At 39.5% G+C, this 16,606-nt stretch overlaps 1 protein-coding gene across 1 annotated transcript in view; it reads left to right on the top strand.

The window, feature by feature from the left end:
- Positions 1-16,606, top strand: part of DOCK5 (dedicator of cytokinesis 5) — a 166,112-nt gene that overhangs the window by 116,666 nt on the left and 32,840 nt on the right. The window contains exons 28-37 of the mRNA XM_011360348.2: positions 2,866-2,960; positions 4,556-4,634; positions 5,979-6,079; positions 6,845-6,903; positions 7,217-7,371; positions 8,137-8,222; positions 10,363-10,522; positions 11,254-11,294; positions 11,970-12,060; positions 15,019-15,138. Of these exons, the coding sequence (XP_011358650.1) occupies positions 2,866-2,960; positions 4,556-4,634; positions 5,979-6,079; positions 6,845-6,903; positions 7,217-7,371; positions 8,137-8,222; positions 10,363-10,522; positions 11,254-11,294; positions 11,970-12,060; positions 15,019-15,138 (987 nt within the window). The remainder of the gene's footprint in view (positions 1-2,865; positions 2,961-4,555; positions 4,635-5,978; positions 6,080-6,844; positions 6,904-7,216; positions 7,372-8,136; positions 8,223-10,362; positions 10,523-11,253; positions 11,295-11,969; positions 12,061-15,018; positions 15,139-16,606) is intronic.

The raw sequence follows: 16,606 nt of genomic DNA on the forward strand, positions 1-16,606 counted from the left end.
CTCAAGAAGATAGTGTCTCATTTTCAAAAACTATTGTTACTCATACTGGGGCAAGGATTTTAAGAGGCAGAGGTGTGCAAAGTCCTCTTAGATATGGTCGAAGTCATCATTTTCAATATTCCCTGGAAAGGACAATGAGAAAAGATAATACTTGCCCCTTAAAATGTTTGCAAGTTATCTTCAGTTGAAAATATTCCCTTCTCTTTTGCTTTAAAGAAAATTGTTCTCACAATTGCTATTAAGCATACAACCGAAGGTGCCTGAGAAGCCAAGTTAGGCCTCTGGCTGCTCCCCAAGATCCTTCTTCAGGAAATTTTTAATGACTGTTGAAACTTCCCTGAAGGTGTCATCTTATCTTGAGAAACAGTAGGCTGTTTCTCAAGATAAGATGACACCTTCAGGGAAGGTGAAGGTGTCATCTTATGACACCTTCATAAGAGGTGCCATAAGATGGGACCATAGGACAAGGAGCCGCATCAGCAATTCGATGCCGTGTTGCACTAGGCTTTGCTCTCAGTAACTTCTCATCATCCATGCATATTTAAGTATTCTTTATGCTCTAGATTTTCTACTTTCTGCCTCTATTATACTGATAGTCAATGGCCAGTACACTCAAGGATATCCAGCTCCTTTCTTGCCAATCACCTTCCTTTCTGTGAGGTCCCAAAATGGAAAACACACAAGGAATTGGAGAGAAAGTCCTGTTTATTATTAGTAGTAATAATTGGTCCATCGATGAACTCTCAAAATGCTATGTTAGACCTTTGGCTAATATAACTAATAAATGCTATATTAGGCCTCCACTTAGGATGTGCTCTAGCAGGCAGCACGGCACAGGAACCTATAGCAATGTGACGGTGTGCCTGCAGAGCCCAGGTGCAAGACAATGTAGGAAGAGAGGAGGGGAAGGGAGAGAGAGAAGCTGAGCATCCTCCATAGGCAGATGGCGTAGTGGATTTTAGAACACAGGCTTTAGAACACCCAGATCTGGATTTGAATTCTGGCTCTTTCACTTCTGTGTAATTTTGGGCAAGCGATTTAACCTCGCTAAACCTCAGTTTCTTTGTTTGTAAGGCAATATCTACCTCAAAAGTTAATGTGAGTGGGTATTGATTAAATTGACACATGGACAATACCTAACTTTGTGCTTGGCATGTAGTTAGTGCCTACAGACACCAGCTATGTATAATAATAGCTTTATTATTATTGTAATTTAAGATAAAATTAATATAAAAATGGTGACTTTTTTTTCAAATTTCCTTCAGAAAGCTAGTAGAATAAGGGAAGTTATACTAAATCCAAACTTGACAATTTGGCTCCATTAGGTAAGCACAAAAATAGGTTTAACGCCTGTTTCCCAGAACAATGGTGAGCTCTTCTCCTAGTTTTTTTTTTATCTATTTATTATCTAATTAAAAAAGAGGATTATTATCCCAGTGAGGGGGTTGTGGTCTTCAGTGGCAGAACTGCAGTGTACAGCTAGGTCTTTTGACTTTCAGTAGATTGGCTTCTCACTCTCTCATGTTGCCTTCTGAGTAGATCACTTGAAAGATTGAGAAGTGGTAGAGAATGAGGCCTGTGATTATCTGAATTGCCTTAATTACGCCATCACTGCTCACATGAATTTAGATAACCGGGAGTTGAATGTAGAGTCAGCAGCGTCAGAAGTGGGTAACTGGCATCTAAATTTAATTCTTGCTCCACAAACCATGAATTCCTGTTGATTTGCGAGAAAAAGTTAATAGAAGAGTAAATAAATGGGTTGGCTCACTTAAAAGGTAAGATGAAAACTTTGGAAACTCATGAAATATGTCTATGGTTTCAGAATTGAGAATAGGAAAGTTTGACTCTCCATTTAACCAGCAAGAAGATTCGAGAGCCAGAGTTCTCCCATTGCTGTGCTATTTGCAATCCAAAGTGCGGGAAGTTGAAACCAACTTGACCTGAGGCTTGAAAGAGTAGCATCGGAAATAGAACCCGGGCCTCGTGCCTCCCAAGCACCGTGTTCTTTCTGCTATGTGAACCGTGCAGTTTAGTGCTAGAGAAATTGGACTGTATTTTCATTTTAAGAATCTGAGTGGAAAATGTCTAAAATTAACTAATAAATAAAAAAAACTTTTAAAACTTTTTAGCTTTGCTTTTTAGTCCAGTTGTTCTATTTCTGAGTTACTTTTTGCTCATAACCCCCTTTTCAGCAGCATAGCTTTTTTTCCAATACTGGATTTATTTATTATTCATGATAGTCACCGTGATCCACTGCTATCATCTCTTTTTTAAAGACCATTTAGGACCCTTCTCCCAGGCTACACATGGTATTGTTCCTGAACTAGGAAAAATCATGATTTTACTTCTATTTATAGCATTTTTGTTCTGTTCTAATAACAAATGAAGAAGAATTTGACTCAGAGTTATTAGAAGTATCAGTTTTCTCACATTTGTTGGTGAATTCATTTTAAGGGCAGTAGATCCATTCAGACGACACTTGACAGCACGGGACCAAAGAGATTACAGTTCTAAACTTGGGGTCCAGAACTCCAAGTTCTCTTCCCAGCTCTTTGGCCTCCTGGTTTCTAGGACCTTAAGCAAGTTGTTTACTTTTTCACAGTCTCAGTTTTATCACTTGTAAATGTGGACAATTTTTTCATCCTGTCTTCCTCATCAAAGTATAGGATGTAAAAATCAAATCATGTGATAGCTGTAAAAATGCCTTGTTATCCCTAAAATTGTATTGAAAAGCTAGGCTGCTATTATGGACTAGGGACATCTGGTTCCGAAGTAGTGCTCCTTCTTGGCCACGTGCTGGGGGAGAGACTTAGGAAATGGAACCCCGTTTTCATCCAGCCATTCCTCCTTCGTTCTCTGCAGGACTTCCTCATGGAAACTTTTATCATGTTTAAGGATCTGATTGGAAAGAATGTCTGTGCCAAAGACTGGATGGTCATGAATATGACTCAGAGCAGGTAAGACTGCCTGTGGCGGGCCCAGTGGCATCTGACCATGAGTACAGGTGGCCTTGAACGACACAGGTTTGGAATGCGCAGTTCTATATTCACAGATTTTTCTCAATACATACATAAATGTATTTTCTCTTTCTTATGGTTTACTTAATAACATTTTCTTTTCCCTAGCTTACTTTATTGTAATAGTACAGTATGTAATACATAGGACATACAAAATATGTGTTAATTGACTGTTTTTGATAAGGCTTCCACGGATTCCCAACTTCGCGTCGGAAATAGTTTCCAATCCACAGTTGGTTGAATCTACAGATGTGAAACCCAGGGATACAGAGGGCCGACTGTAGTTAAGTTTTGGAAGAATCAAAAGTTATGTGCGGACTTTTGACTGTACAGGGGGATCAGCACCCCTAACCCCGTGTTGTCCAAGGGTCACTGTGCCTGGGTCTGATAACTAACTTCCGTGAAGTGCTGTTCAGTCCTTTGCCTCAGATCCATCATCTGTAAAGTAAGGATCCTCCCGCTTCCAGGATCCTAGCTCATTTTCTGGATTTCACCTGGCCTACTGCGGTTGCTGCAGCTCAGGCTGTCTACTCCCTTCTCTCTGGTCTGCTCATCATTCTCATGTGACTTGTCAGCATCAGCTCTCCATGGCCTCTTTTAGTGGCTCCATATGGTCTTCATCATCCTGACAGTCAAGGCCTTTGCAGCCTGGCCCACCCGCTTTTCTAACCTTATCTTTCACTATTTCCCTCTATATACAGCGTGCGCTCCAACCAAACTGGCCTCTTCTTGGTTCCTGAACGTGGCCTGTGCTTTCCTTTGTGCTGCTTTTCCCACCTGCAATACCTTCTCTCTCATCTCTGGTCGTCAGCATGCCACCCATTCCTCAAGGGTACTTGTCAGATGCCATCACCAAAGCAAGCCTTTCTGGATGCCATCGTCTCTGATTGTCCAGACCTCTTTGATATCTCCTCATAGAATTTCCCATGTTCTTTATTAGGTCAGGGTTAGAGTTACAGGTTGCAGATGACCCCTCTCAAATTGGAAACTTAAGAACAGGAACCAGCTCCTTCAAGCCCATACCTAAACCAGTGCTTTGTTGTGGCTGGCCCACAAAAAATACTTGTTAAATGGAAGTGAAATGAACTAAATGCATATATTATGTTTAAAGAGCTGAATAAAGTAAATCATTATTCGAGGCATTATCGTTCACTCTACCTCACCCTGATACCTAATGGAAAAAAAAAAAAAAAATCCCTTCCCAACTATATACAGATTAGAGAAAAAATTGCTCCAGAAATCCTAGACTTTGAAACAGAAGTGTCTTAATAAAATACAAAGAGCCCTGGTTTGAGGCTTAGGAGACCTGGCTTGTCTCATTTGTGATGCAGCCTTGAACAGTGCTTGTAGTCTGTTCTTCAGCCTGACCTTCAGTGACCTCTGCAAACTGTGCTCTGTCATTGGTCTCTAAGGACATTGATCTATAGGTCGTATGTTGCCAAGTCAGGGTTTGGTTTGCTTTGGTTTGCAACATAGATGGGAAGTGTTTCAATGAGCTTGACTTCGCCTTCTTTATCCTGTGTTTTCCTCCCTAGGGTTTTCCTCCGTGCTATAAATCAGTTTGCTGAGGTTCTCACAAGGTGCTTCATGGATCAGGCAAGCTTTGAACTTCAGGTAAGCATGCCACTCACCAAGGATGTTCCTTGAATGCTCAGCCAAAGCAAGAGAATACTCTTATTTTAGAAAACATCACCTCAGATTTCATCATTTTCAGATGAAGAAAAATTGTCTTTTCTTCTTTCCTAAAGCACAGTCTCATCATTCTGTCCTCCAAACACAATAAGATAGGGTTTTTTTCTTCTTTCTATAAAATTAATACATGTAAAAAAATGTAAAAAAAGTAATAGTAGAAAATGTAACTAAGCAAAACCAAGAAAATTGAAAGAGAGCTTGCCTTACCTTCTTCTGTTAACATAACCCAAAGACACCTACGCACACGGCCCTGCAGACGGGCGTGCAGATGTTCCTCTACCTACAAGTGGTTTAGTTTCTAAAGAGCGGTTCATATGTACACTTGCTTGAAAGTCCAGAGTGACAGCAAAACAGGTGACCACTAGCTCCATCTTCATTCACTCATTCATGTAACAAATATTAGAGTATTTATATCACAGGCCCTGGTGAAGGCAGACAAAGTCCCTGATGTCATGGAGCTTATGTTCCAGCATACATTTTGTTGGTGATTTGCTTTTGCTGTGTCATGTGCTTTTGTTTGTATCTGTAGAACTTTAAAGATAGAGAGTCATAAATAGAGACAATTATCTATATATTTATGCATATAAGTGTAAACGTGAATATGTACATATGTGTATATAAATGTTTATTGGTATATGTTTATATATGCCAAAATGGAATCAAGCTGTGTATTTTTTTGGTAATCTCTTAATCTACTTTATTAACATTTTCTGTGACCTCAATGATATTAAATATTTCCATGGTACTTTTAAGGGCTGAATATAGTCCGTTGTATGGCTGGGCCACAATCTATTTAACCAAATTCATATGAACATTTAAATTGTTCCTATTTTCCGTTAAGTTAAATAGCACTGTGAGGGCCTTCCTTGTTCTAAATATTTTTAAATACCCATGATTTATTTTGCCAGGATAAAGTCCTGACATATTTACTAGTTCAAAAATTTGGCAGAATTTTAGAACTTTTGATACATATTGCCAAACTGCTTACTATAAATAGGTATGCTTCTCGGCAGCAGTTTGCCTTTATCTCAGGAGTAAAGACAAATATAATACTTTGGATTTCTTTTTTAAAGCTTAATAGTAAGTGTTAAAACTTTCAGGGCTGAATAATTGAAACACAAGAAAGAAAAAGAAGTCTCATGGATTTTATTTTGTTTCTTTTTACTAATCTCTGGCAAGCGACTTTTTACCATGCGACACTTTTATAATGACCCTTATTGATGTTATTTTCCATTTCTTTTCACCCATGCAATTAATTTTGAACAGCTCTGGAACAATTACTTCCACTTGGCAGTAGCATTTCTCACCCATGAGTCCCTTCAGCTTGAAACCTTCTCACAAGCCAAGCGCACCAAAATTGTAAAAAAGTAAGTGTCCTTTTAAACTTAAGATTGGCTAGGTGATTTTTCCATTTGTATTCAGAGCAGGATTTTTAGTATCATAGAAATTACTTTTCACTGGCCACCACCATGTTGTTAGTGAAGTGGGTCTTCTCATTATTTAACAGACCTCAAATTTCTCCACATTCAGGCCTCTTTTCTCAAGGCCCCATTCATTTTCCCATCACCCATCACATTCTTTTTATAGAATCGGTGAGTGGAGAGGCCAGGAGGCTGGCCAGTGCTCCTATCTACGAGAACAGCTGTTCCTCTGCTGGTAGCTTGTCCAAATTGCAGGCACAGTGCTGCGTTCTACTCCGGGCTCCTTTGGCACCATTGCCATACCTCTCAGTCATTTCAGCAGGGAAGCCAAGATGACCACATCACCTAAACATGGCCTCCAGATTTCTGGCTCAGAATTTAAAATGGACTAATGTGCAAGAGTGACGAGGGATTTAGGGAAGCCTTTTATTGCTTTCATCTCAGATCTGTTTCAGAGCTCACGGAGAGCGGGAAGCTCAAAGGCTGTGTAGTTAAAAATGACTTGAGAAATTTAGCATTTAAAGGCTAGAAATTTTAGTTCTGTGGGGGCTTGTTTAGGCATCAACTGAACCTCTTCAAGTGACCTCGCCTCACAACCTGCCTTAAATGTGACCTAGAACAACACAGGCTATTTTTATTCCTCTCATCATTTTATTATATATACTTGTTTCCACTGAAAATCTTTTTCTTGGTTTATGATCTTCTTCCTAGATATGGGGACATGAGAAAAGAAATCGGCTTTAGGATCCGGGACATGTGGTATAACCTGGGTGAGTCTATGACCTTGAACAGGCCCACGCGCAGCTCCTGTGTGATAAGCATACCATAATGAATTCGTTTTTTATTTTAATTCCAGTAACTCTTGAGATTTATTTGTCTGTGTGTCTGGAAGTGAACATTGACTTGTGGGTCTCTTGGCGACATCCACATGTTACCAGAATATGATATTTAGTCACTCATTTCTGAGTTGAGTTGATTTACCCACATAAACTTTTTCTTTTCTTATGGGCCCTGTCAAGGAAGGTTGTAACCCATTACTTCCAGTGAAATCATTTTGTAATATCCTCCTTACTTTTATTTCAGGTCCTCACAAAATCAAATTCATCCCCTCCATGGTGGGTCCCATTCTGGAGGTCACATTGACCCCCGAAGTAGAGCTTCGGAAAGCCACCATCCCCATTTTCTTTGATATGATGCAGTGTGAGTTCAATTTCAGTGGAAATGGCAATTTCCATATGGTAAGAGGTGGTAGACCTATAATCTTACTCATGCACATAGTCAACTCTTATTTGTTTTCTTTCTATATACAGAAGCTGTAGCCTGAATCATACAAATCAAAGTTGATCTAAAAACTTTTTTTACATTTCATTTTGTAAAGCAATTAGAAATAGAAGCAGATAGTCTAACCCAGGGCCAAGAAGTGACCCCTTTGCTACATGTGTTTTCTAAAGCAGCCCTCCGTCTCTGGATAATTAAAATTTGACTTCATGCATTTTAATTTTAATTTTAATCTTGCAATACAGCTGAGAGAATAAGGCAGTGGGAGAGAATGATGCAGAGGTCTCTAGTTAGAGACCCTAGTTTGCCTGATACATTTTTTTTGTTTCACTTTTCTTATCTATACAGTATATCAACATTGAAAGGCAGATTTTGCAGCCGTGAATGAAGCTCTGCAAAATTAGAGAGTAGCAATCCCATTGCCAAGACCTATACAATAACCAAAAGTAAAATAGAAAATTAGAATCATGAAGTTATTTTTATATGCATAGTTATAATAGGAAAATAATGTTTTGGGTAATTTTCTTCTGCAAATGTTAAGCGAAGGACAAAGTAGCATGAGACTACTTTAGAACATTTAGGGCATTCGTATACTGTTAATGGATGATATGAAGTGTGATCTTTCTCTATATATGTTGAAAATGATTCACAACTTAATAAAGAGTTTAGGCCAAATCTAGAAAGGTTGGCATTATTGTCCTGTGAAATTCTGACTCTGCTTCCAGTTTGAGAATGAGTTGATTACAAAGCTGGACCAAGAGGTGGAAGGAGGCAGAGGAGATGAACAGTACAAGGTCCTTCTGGAAAAACTGTGAGTGTTTCAGAAACAAAACCTCAAGTTGATGGCATTATTTAGTGATGGAGAAAAACAAGCTTCTGCTCTTTTTACAGACCTATAGAGTAGTTACAGAATCACTAGGGTTGCCACCACTAATGGTTCTTGGTGGGGTTAGTGAAGTTTACACCATCCACTGCTGACATTTGTTTATCCGATGTGAGTCAAATGTCTGTGTTTTCCTGGCCAGCCCAGCCACCGAGAACAGAGCAGATGGAGGGAGGGAGAGGTGTACGAAGCAATGGCATTTTGCCCAGTGTTTCAATTTATGAACTTCATCAGAAGTGCTAGCACCTCTAATTATGTCTTCAAAGCAACAATTTAAAAGGTAAGGTAAGAAGCATGTCAAGATCCACTGCACATTTTAAAATATCTTATGCCCTGTACGTGACCTCTAAGAAAACCAGTAATATCTCCAGCCATGTTGGCCTTTTCACTGCCCTCCCGTCACCCACCCCCAATCCAACATTCATTCCCTCTCTGCGCTCACATTCGCACCCCTATGCCCTACCCGCTCAAGCCCCACAGGCCTTCACCCATCATGCCCTGGCCTTCTAAATTCTCCTTTGCACATATGAAACTAGAGTATAAAAAGAGTGATTAAAAATGATTGCATGTTGGAGTCAGAGATTAAACTTCAAATCGTGTTCTCCCCACATTCTAGGGGTTTGACTTTGGACAAGTGGCTTAACCTATCCAACGCCTTTTTTTTTTTTTTTAATCTAGAATCATAGAATCTACATTTTGGTTTTGCGATGAGGATGAAATGAGACGATGTGTTCTTATAGTGTCTGTTACAGAGTTCATGCTGAATAAATGTCAGCTACTCTGGTGTTTGTGCTTGTTACTATTATTTTCAAATCCTCCCGTCATCTAGGGCTATAAGTACTCTAGACTACTCCTTTCATGTCTTCTCTGAACTTTTATGATATTGATTAACTGTGTCACCTGTTGATTGGGTGGGTGCCTGGGTGGTTTCATTACTCACCTGTTTTGTGAGAGTGTTGTATACTAGACTATGCTTGAGGACAGAGCTCCCACCTTTTTCTTTTTTTAAAGACTTTATTAAGGAATCAGCACACTGGGTACTCAGAAATGAGTTGATGATTCATCTGTATTTTAAAGAACCAGAAATCTTTCTTATTTTGTTTTTAATGGATAATAAGACTGTTGATCTTTTTATCCTGCTTCCATTAGATCCGCAGGCTTCAAACCTCCCACATAGTACTTTTGCAGTTCTGATCTTATATAGGAATTAATGGAGAAATTGCACACACATACAAACATACGTGGTATTGACAAATGAAAAACTACTCGTTTAAAAAAATCTATAGCTGATTTTTCACATAAAGATCTTATTTTATTTCCTCATTCTTCCTGGATTACTAACTCAGAAAAATATAAAGCACAAATCTCCAGTGGCTAAAAATAATCCTAGATCCTAGACTAATTCTTTGAATACATTTCTTTCTCTTTTTCTCTTGTTCTCCAAGTTTTCTTCTAATTGTCTAATCTAAGAAGCCCCTATAGACGCTTTGCTCTATTTAGGTCCAAAGAAAAAGAATTTAGACCAAAAGTTTAGCTTCAGTCTTATTTATCACTCTGCATTTTTTTTTTTTTTATTTCTGAAAATAAACTTTTAACTGAAGAGCCGTGTGTCTACATGTATGCTAGGTTCCGAGGTTTTCCTCTGGGCTGGGCATCGATGCAAGGCCTTCCAGAGTGTCCTCGGGATGCCTTGAAGCGTGCTAGGCTTTAGGGAGAATAAAGACAGAAAAAATAGTCTCTTTCAACTTGAGTAGAGTGATCAAATAGCATTACACAAACCTTTTGGACAAAGATTCTCATTTGTGTAGTATTGACAAAAAATGAAAACAAACAAAAAATACAAATAGAAGTCCAAAGAAGAGCACTGTGGGCTGGGATTCTAGGTGATGGTGGGACTTGAGCTAAAGCTCTAAAGACAGCATATAACTTGATTAACTTACGTGAAGGATGTGTGTTGCCTAGTCTGGCGCCACCTGCTGCTAGGACCTTGGACAGTGCTTATAGGTGGTGAGTGGTGCTGGAATGACAGCATGAGACCTGGGCATTTGTCTCTACTTCTACCCTCCAGGCTTCTAGAACATTGCCGGAAACATAAGTACCTCTCCAGCTCTGGAGAAGTATTTGCGCTCCTGGTCAGCAGCCTCTTAGAGAATCTCTTGGACTACAGAACCATCATCATGCATGATGAGAGCAAGGAAAACCGGATGAGCTGTACCGTTAACGTGCTGGTACGTGCCAAATTCCTGGGATGGCAAGAAGGTGATGCCAGGCCACTCCTACGCCCCACAGCTCAGCTCTAAGTAGATCTCACAGACACAAAGCAACCCCGGCACCATCTTTATGGAGTCTGTCCTGCTCAGTCTAATCAGAACAGCCAGCTCAGCTTTGGACTTACAGATATCAGCAGCCACAGACCTTGAGGGTAAAATTAGGATGGCAAATGCAACATAAGCTCTTAACTCTCTTTCTGAAGGCCATCCTCACTCTTTCTCTGTCTCGTTTATATTGTTGGAATTATTAAGTACAGATGAACATAAGTAGAGCATCAGTGCCTAATATCCTCATGGTGGTAGACTCTTCGGTCTTGCCTTTCCCTAGAAATGGGGACCACAGACCTTAGAGGTTTAGGCCACCGTGTGTTCCCCTACTTTCTGGAAACCAGGAACCTGCCACTCCGATCCCCTGAGAAAGCAGAGTATCGACTTGAGCAGAAGCTGGCGATCGAACGTTCCCTTAGAACGTTCCTATCACAGAAGCATGGTTCTAAAAAAATTCTCCAACTTATCTTCTTTATAAAACTGTCGCTTCCTTTCCCCGTGGCAGTATTTGTTAAAGGAAAGTTTATTTCTTTGGAGAAGTAACACTGTCAAAACGCAAAAGTAGTTATGTGGCCATTTCCGTGGCAAGCTAGTCAAAAAACTCCTGATTTACATTGGCATTTTGTGACCTTTTTTTGTAGAATTTTTATAAAGAAAAGAAGAGAGAGGACATATACATAAGGTAAGCTGAAGGGAATTTCTGCTTTTGCTATTTATGTCATGGCTGTTTTAGTTATTTCTTCAATTAGCAAATACTAAGCCCCAGCACGGTGCTTGCTGCTATGAGAGATGCCAACAAGTATGTGCTGTGCCCCCACTCCCTAAAAGGATAAACTCTTTAGACAGATATTACAAATAAGTACAATACAAGATAGTGCATAGGGAGGACTGTGTCCGGATTACAGGGAGGGATGGAAGGCATTGGCCAGAGCGATCGGAAAAGGCTGCACAGGGGGAGGTATGAAAATTCACCTTCTGCCAAGGAGGATTTGGGATCCAGGAATCCCTGAACATGGAACCAGTTTGGCCATAAAATATATGCATTTTCTTAGGGAGAGATTCCATAGCTCTAATTGGCTTCCCAAAGGGGTCCATAACGTAAAATAAATTAATTAAACACCACTGCCTTCCACGAAGAGTATGAAGTAGATGGAGTAGGAAAGCCACACAGGCAGAAAGCAGCACCAAGAGTTAAAGCAATGGGAAGACAGGAAGTAAGGAATTCCTTGGCCCAATAAAAAGGAGTAGGGGGAGAAGAGATGGGAAGGGAAGCAGGATGTGGTTCAGTTGTGGGATGAGCCGAATGCTGGATCAGCTCCTGAGCAGCAAAATGCCTCCCTTCTCCCTTTCCTCCCAGATACTTGTACAAGCTGCGGGATTTGCACCGAGACTGTGAGAACTACACGGAAGCCGCCTACACGCTGCTCTTACACGCTGAGCTTCTGCAGGTGAGGGGGTCAGGGCTGCTCATTTCAACAGGGACGAGGACAAAATGCAGTGTGTCAACTGTCCAGTCCTGTATGCTTCGTGATTTTGATGGGAAAGATCCTTATTCAAGGGAGAGCCTTTCATCCAAGAATATTTTTATACCTTCTAAGCGGCTAATTTTCAGATCAAGGCTGGGAAAATGTCAGCCATCATTTATTTTAAAATCCTTACGAAGCAGAGCATAACTTACAGGCCCCAGTAATTGACACTCTAATTGAAGAAACACCGATTAATATATGTAAAATAGTTTGTAAAACTGTAGAGACATGAGTTGTGAATGAATAGAGTACCATGGAAGTAGTTTCCTATTTATGCTGTCTTAGTAAATAAAATTATAGTGTGTCATGAATATAAACACATTTATACGTTATGGATCCCAGATAGTTATTTCTGGCTCTGACTACTCCTCCAACTTCAGATTCACATGTAAACTGCTCTTTCAACATGGGTGTTTGAATGACTGATGGAAAACTCAGACTTAGTATGTCTGTAACAGAAGCTCCAATTTCCCACTGTTCTCGATCCATTCCTTCCTCTCTTTCTCATTTCACTAAGGGGCACCAGTGTCTACCCAGTTGCTCAGGTGAATACTTGTCATCATCTTTTATTTACCCCCTCCCATATTCTCCACCAACAAGAATTGTGGACCCTTTGTCTAAAAACTTGCCCTTAAGCTGTCCACTTCTTTTTAATTGAGATATAATTGACATATAGCACCATGTACATGTAAGGTGTACAAGTATTGGTTTATTACATTTATTTATTATGTATTGCGATATGGTTAGCATCATAGCTAACACTTCTATCATGTCATATAATTATCATTTCTTGGTTTTTGGTAGAAATAGTTAAGATCTAGTCTCTTGACAACTTCAAAATTTTTAATACAGTGTTGTACTCTATAATCGCTGTGCTGTGTGTTAGATCTCCAGGACTTATTTATTTCCTTGCTACAAGTTTGTACCCTTAAACATCTCCCCAACACCTCTACCCCCAAATCCCTGGTAATCATTGCTCTAAAGCTCTGTTTTTATGAGTTTGGCTTTGTTAGATTCCACACATAAGTGAGATCACACAGTATCTGTCTTTGTCTGATTTATTTCACTCAGCACAATGCCCTCCAGGTCCATCCATGTTGTTGTAAATGGCAGGATTTCTTTCTTTTTTGTAGCTGAATAATATACCAGTGTACATATATATGCCCCATCTTCTTTATCCATTCATCCATTGACAGACACTTGTTTCCATAACTCGGCTGCTGTGCATAATGCTGCAGCAAACATGGCAGTGCAGATATCTCTTTGATATCCTGTCTTCATTTCTTTTCTCTCCGCTTTCCTTACCTCCATTGCTGCCGTCCTGGTCCCAGCTACCATTGTCTCTCCTCTCAAGCATTACGGTTGCCTCCTGTTACATCTCCCCGCCTCTATTCTTGCCCTTAGCAATTCTTGCCCTTTTCTTGTATAAATTAATTTTTATTTTACACTATACATGTATACTCTTTGAAGTGTTATAAACTAAAACAGATGTCTTCTGCCTCAGCACTTCCCCAAGGCAGCCATTCACAATTCATATCCAAGTCTGGGGCACTAAAAAGTTTATTGTATGTGGATTAGGGAAGAAGGCTTGTTAACTGTGAGATAATCAGAAAGATATCCTGGTGTCTGTAACCATAGATCTTTTCACTTGTGCTGCTCAGAAAAATTAAACTCTCCTGCCCTGGCAAAGTAAGATATGAGATATGGATACTTTTTTCCTTCAGATAGCTACTAAATAGAGATGTATAATAAATATAGTCCACATTTTCCTCATTGGTATGAGATCCCTTCTTTTTCATATACTAAATCCTTTTATGGGGTGGGAAGAGTCTCTCTCTCGATTTTATATAGTTCTTCATGGGTCTCTGTTCATGGACCGGTACCACACTCTTAATTATTAATTCTTTATGTTTTACCGCCTGGTAGTTACTCTGCATTGCTTTTCTTTTTTCATGGTCTTCCTACCTGTTCTTTTTTGGTTTATTTTATAGACTTTGAAATCATGAAATTAAAAAAAATGAATTTAGCAAGAATTTCCATGTTTATGAAATAGTGTTTTCTTATCCAAAACCATGTTCTGACTTTCCATTCATTCAAGTCCGCTGTTTTGCCCTTTTGTGATGTGTCAAAGTTTTCTGTGTGGAAGTCTTATATGTTCCTTCTTATGCTGATTCCTAGCTATTTTTTCTTTTTAATTTAATTATAGTAAAATATACACAACAAAATTTACCATCTTAACCATTTTTAAGCCTACAGTTCAGTGGCATTAAGTACATTTACGTTGTGCCCAGATATTTTATCATTTTGGATTTATCCTTATTGGGGTTTTTTCTTCTATTATCTTCAGCATGGTTATCTATTTATGTGAGGTCTATCTCTAAATTATTTCTAAATACGTCAGTTTTTTAATCCTAATGAATTTTCTCTACTTGTGGCAGTTTTTCAGTTGGCACCTTTGTGAGGCCATTGATGGTGAAGAATGCAATTGTTATTTGTATGTAGTGATAGTTATACCCCCTCCTTTCCATTTTTATACTTCTGATTTCTTTCCTTTTTCTGACTGCGACTGTACAGCAGTAATTGTGCTGTCTGTACAGCAGTAATTGTGCTGTCTGGCAAGCTCACCTTGTTCCCGAATTTCATGGAAATTCCTCAAGTGTGTGTCCATTCAGCAGTCGGCATGGCACTTGTTTTGAAGGTGGCATGCGTATGTGTGTATGTATGCAATTTTTGTGTTTAATAATCTAAAATGCAATATGGATGAGTCACAGATATATAAAAATATTTGTAACTTTTTTTAACGTTTATTAACCTCCTTTAACAAATTGAATTAAATGACACATGTATTAATCTTTTTTGTTGTTTTTGTTTGCTTTTCAGTGGTCTGACAAGCCATGTGTACCCCATTTGCTTCAGAGGGACAGTTACTATGTTTATACCCAGCAAGAGCTTAAAGAGAAGCTGTATCAAGAAATCATATCCTATTTTGACAAAGGCAAAGTGAGTCTTGGATTCTTTGTTCTTGTATTAGGGGAAAGAGGAAAATGACAGCAAATACTGCAATGCCGTTCTCATGCTAACCAGCCAGAGTTAGCTCAGAACTCACCAGTTAAGGACACAGTCCCCAAAAGGGAAGCCCTCATTTCAGATATCAGCTGTAAGTTCAGGGGTCCCCAGGCCACCCAATTGACTGTATATTTGGGATAGGTCTTATGACCCCCTCGGGTTTGATAATATGCTAGATCAACTAGCAAAACTTGGTAAAATGTTCTACTTACAGTTACAATTTATCTTAAAGTGCACAAATCAGGACCAGCCGAGTGAAGAAATATGTAGGGCACAGTCTAGGAGGATCTCAAATGCAGAGTTTCTGTTTCTTCTCCCCATGGGTTCAGGGTGCATCACCCTCCAGGGGGATTAACATGTTCACCAACCAAGAAGCTAACCTGAGCCTCTGTACAGTTTTTATTAGGGTTTCATTGTGTCGGCTTGACTGATTGAATCATCGCCCACATGAGTGAACTCACTCTTCAGCCCCCCTTCTCCCCGTAGACCAGGCTGACATCATGTAGCTCAAGGCCCCAACCCTCTAATCACATGGATGCTTTTTCTGGCAAGGGACTCACTATGAGTCACCTCAGCAGCATAAACCCAGGTGTGGTTGGAGGTTCCACCACGAATAATCGAGACACTAGGAAAATTCCAGGGGTTAGAAGCTCCCTCCTAGGAGCATAAAGATCAGTTATCTCAAGGACACTTTACCCAATGGAGAGTACAATGGGCAGCGCCCACTCTCTGTAACTGTAATTTTATATTTTGAATATTGCCGAGTGCCAGGAGCTAGTATTGTCATTTTCAGTGCATTCTCTAAAGATCATTGGCTAACATTTTGTGCACATCCCATACCCAGGAGGTAATGGGCTGTAGGTAATGAGCAACTTATATGCCTAGATGGGTGAGAAGGTAAAATAAACATAGGAACTGGACCAGGAAGTTATGGATGCTGTGATCATCTGGAGAAAGTATATTCACATATTCACATGAAAATCTTTTAAAATTAAAATTATATCTATAGAAGGAGTTGGAAGAGAAAGAAAAAAATATGTATGTTATCCAAACAAAACGCTTCAGAGGCCTAGAGAGTTCTTGTGGGCTGCCACTTCCAAACGCCATTTCTTCTTTTTTAATCAGTGGGATCCATTGGTTAAGTAAATAAATAAGCCAAATAATTATCACAATAAAACAGCTACCATCTAGTTAGTGCTAGTTAACTGTTTTGGATGATTTTCAGAATTTTTTCTAATTTAATACTCCCTCTAACCTTGTTAGGTAGATTTTCCCTCTGTTTTACAGATGAAGAACTTCAGGCTCAGAGGGCAAGTGTATTCGTTAAAACTTTTTGGTCCCTGAACCCCTTTATCTCTTAAAAGTCACTGAGGACCCCAAAGAACTTTTGTTCCCATGCATT

Source organism: Pteropus vampyrus, unplaced genomic scaffold (genome assembly GCF_000151845.1).
Source record: "Pteropus vampyrus isolate Shadow unplaced genomic scaffold, Pvam_2.0 Scaffold53, whole genome shotgun sequence".
Taxonomy (NCBI): domain Eukaryota; kingdom Metazoa; phylum Chordata; class Mammalia; order Chiroptera; family Pteropodidae; genus Pteropus; species Pteropus vampyrus.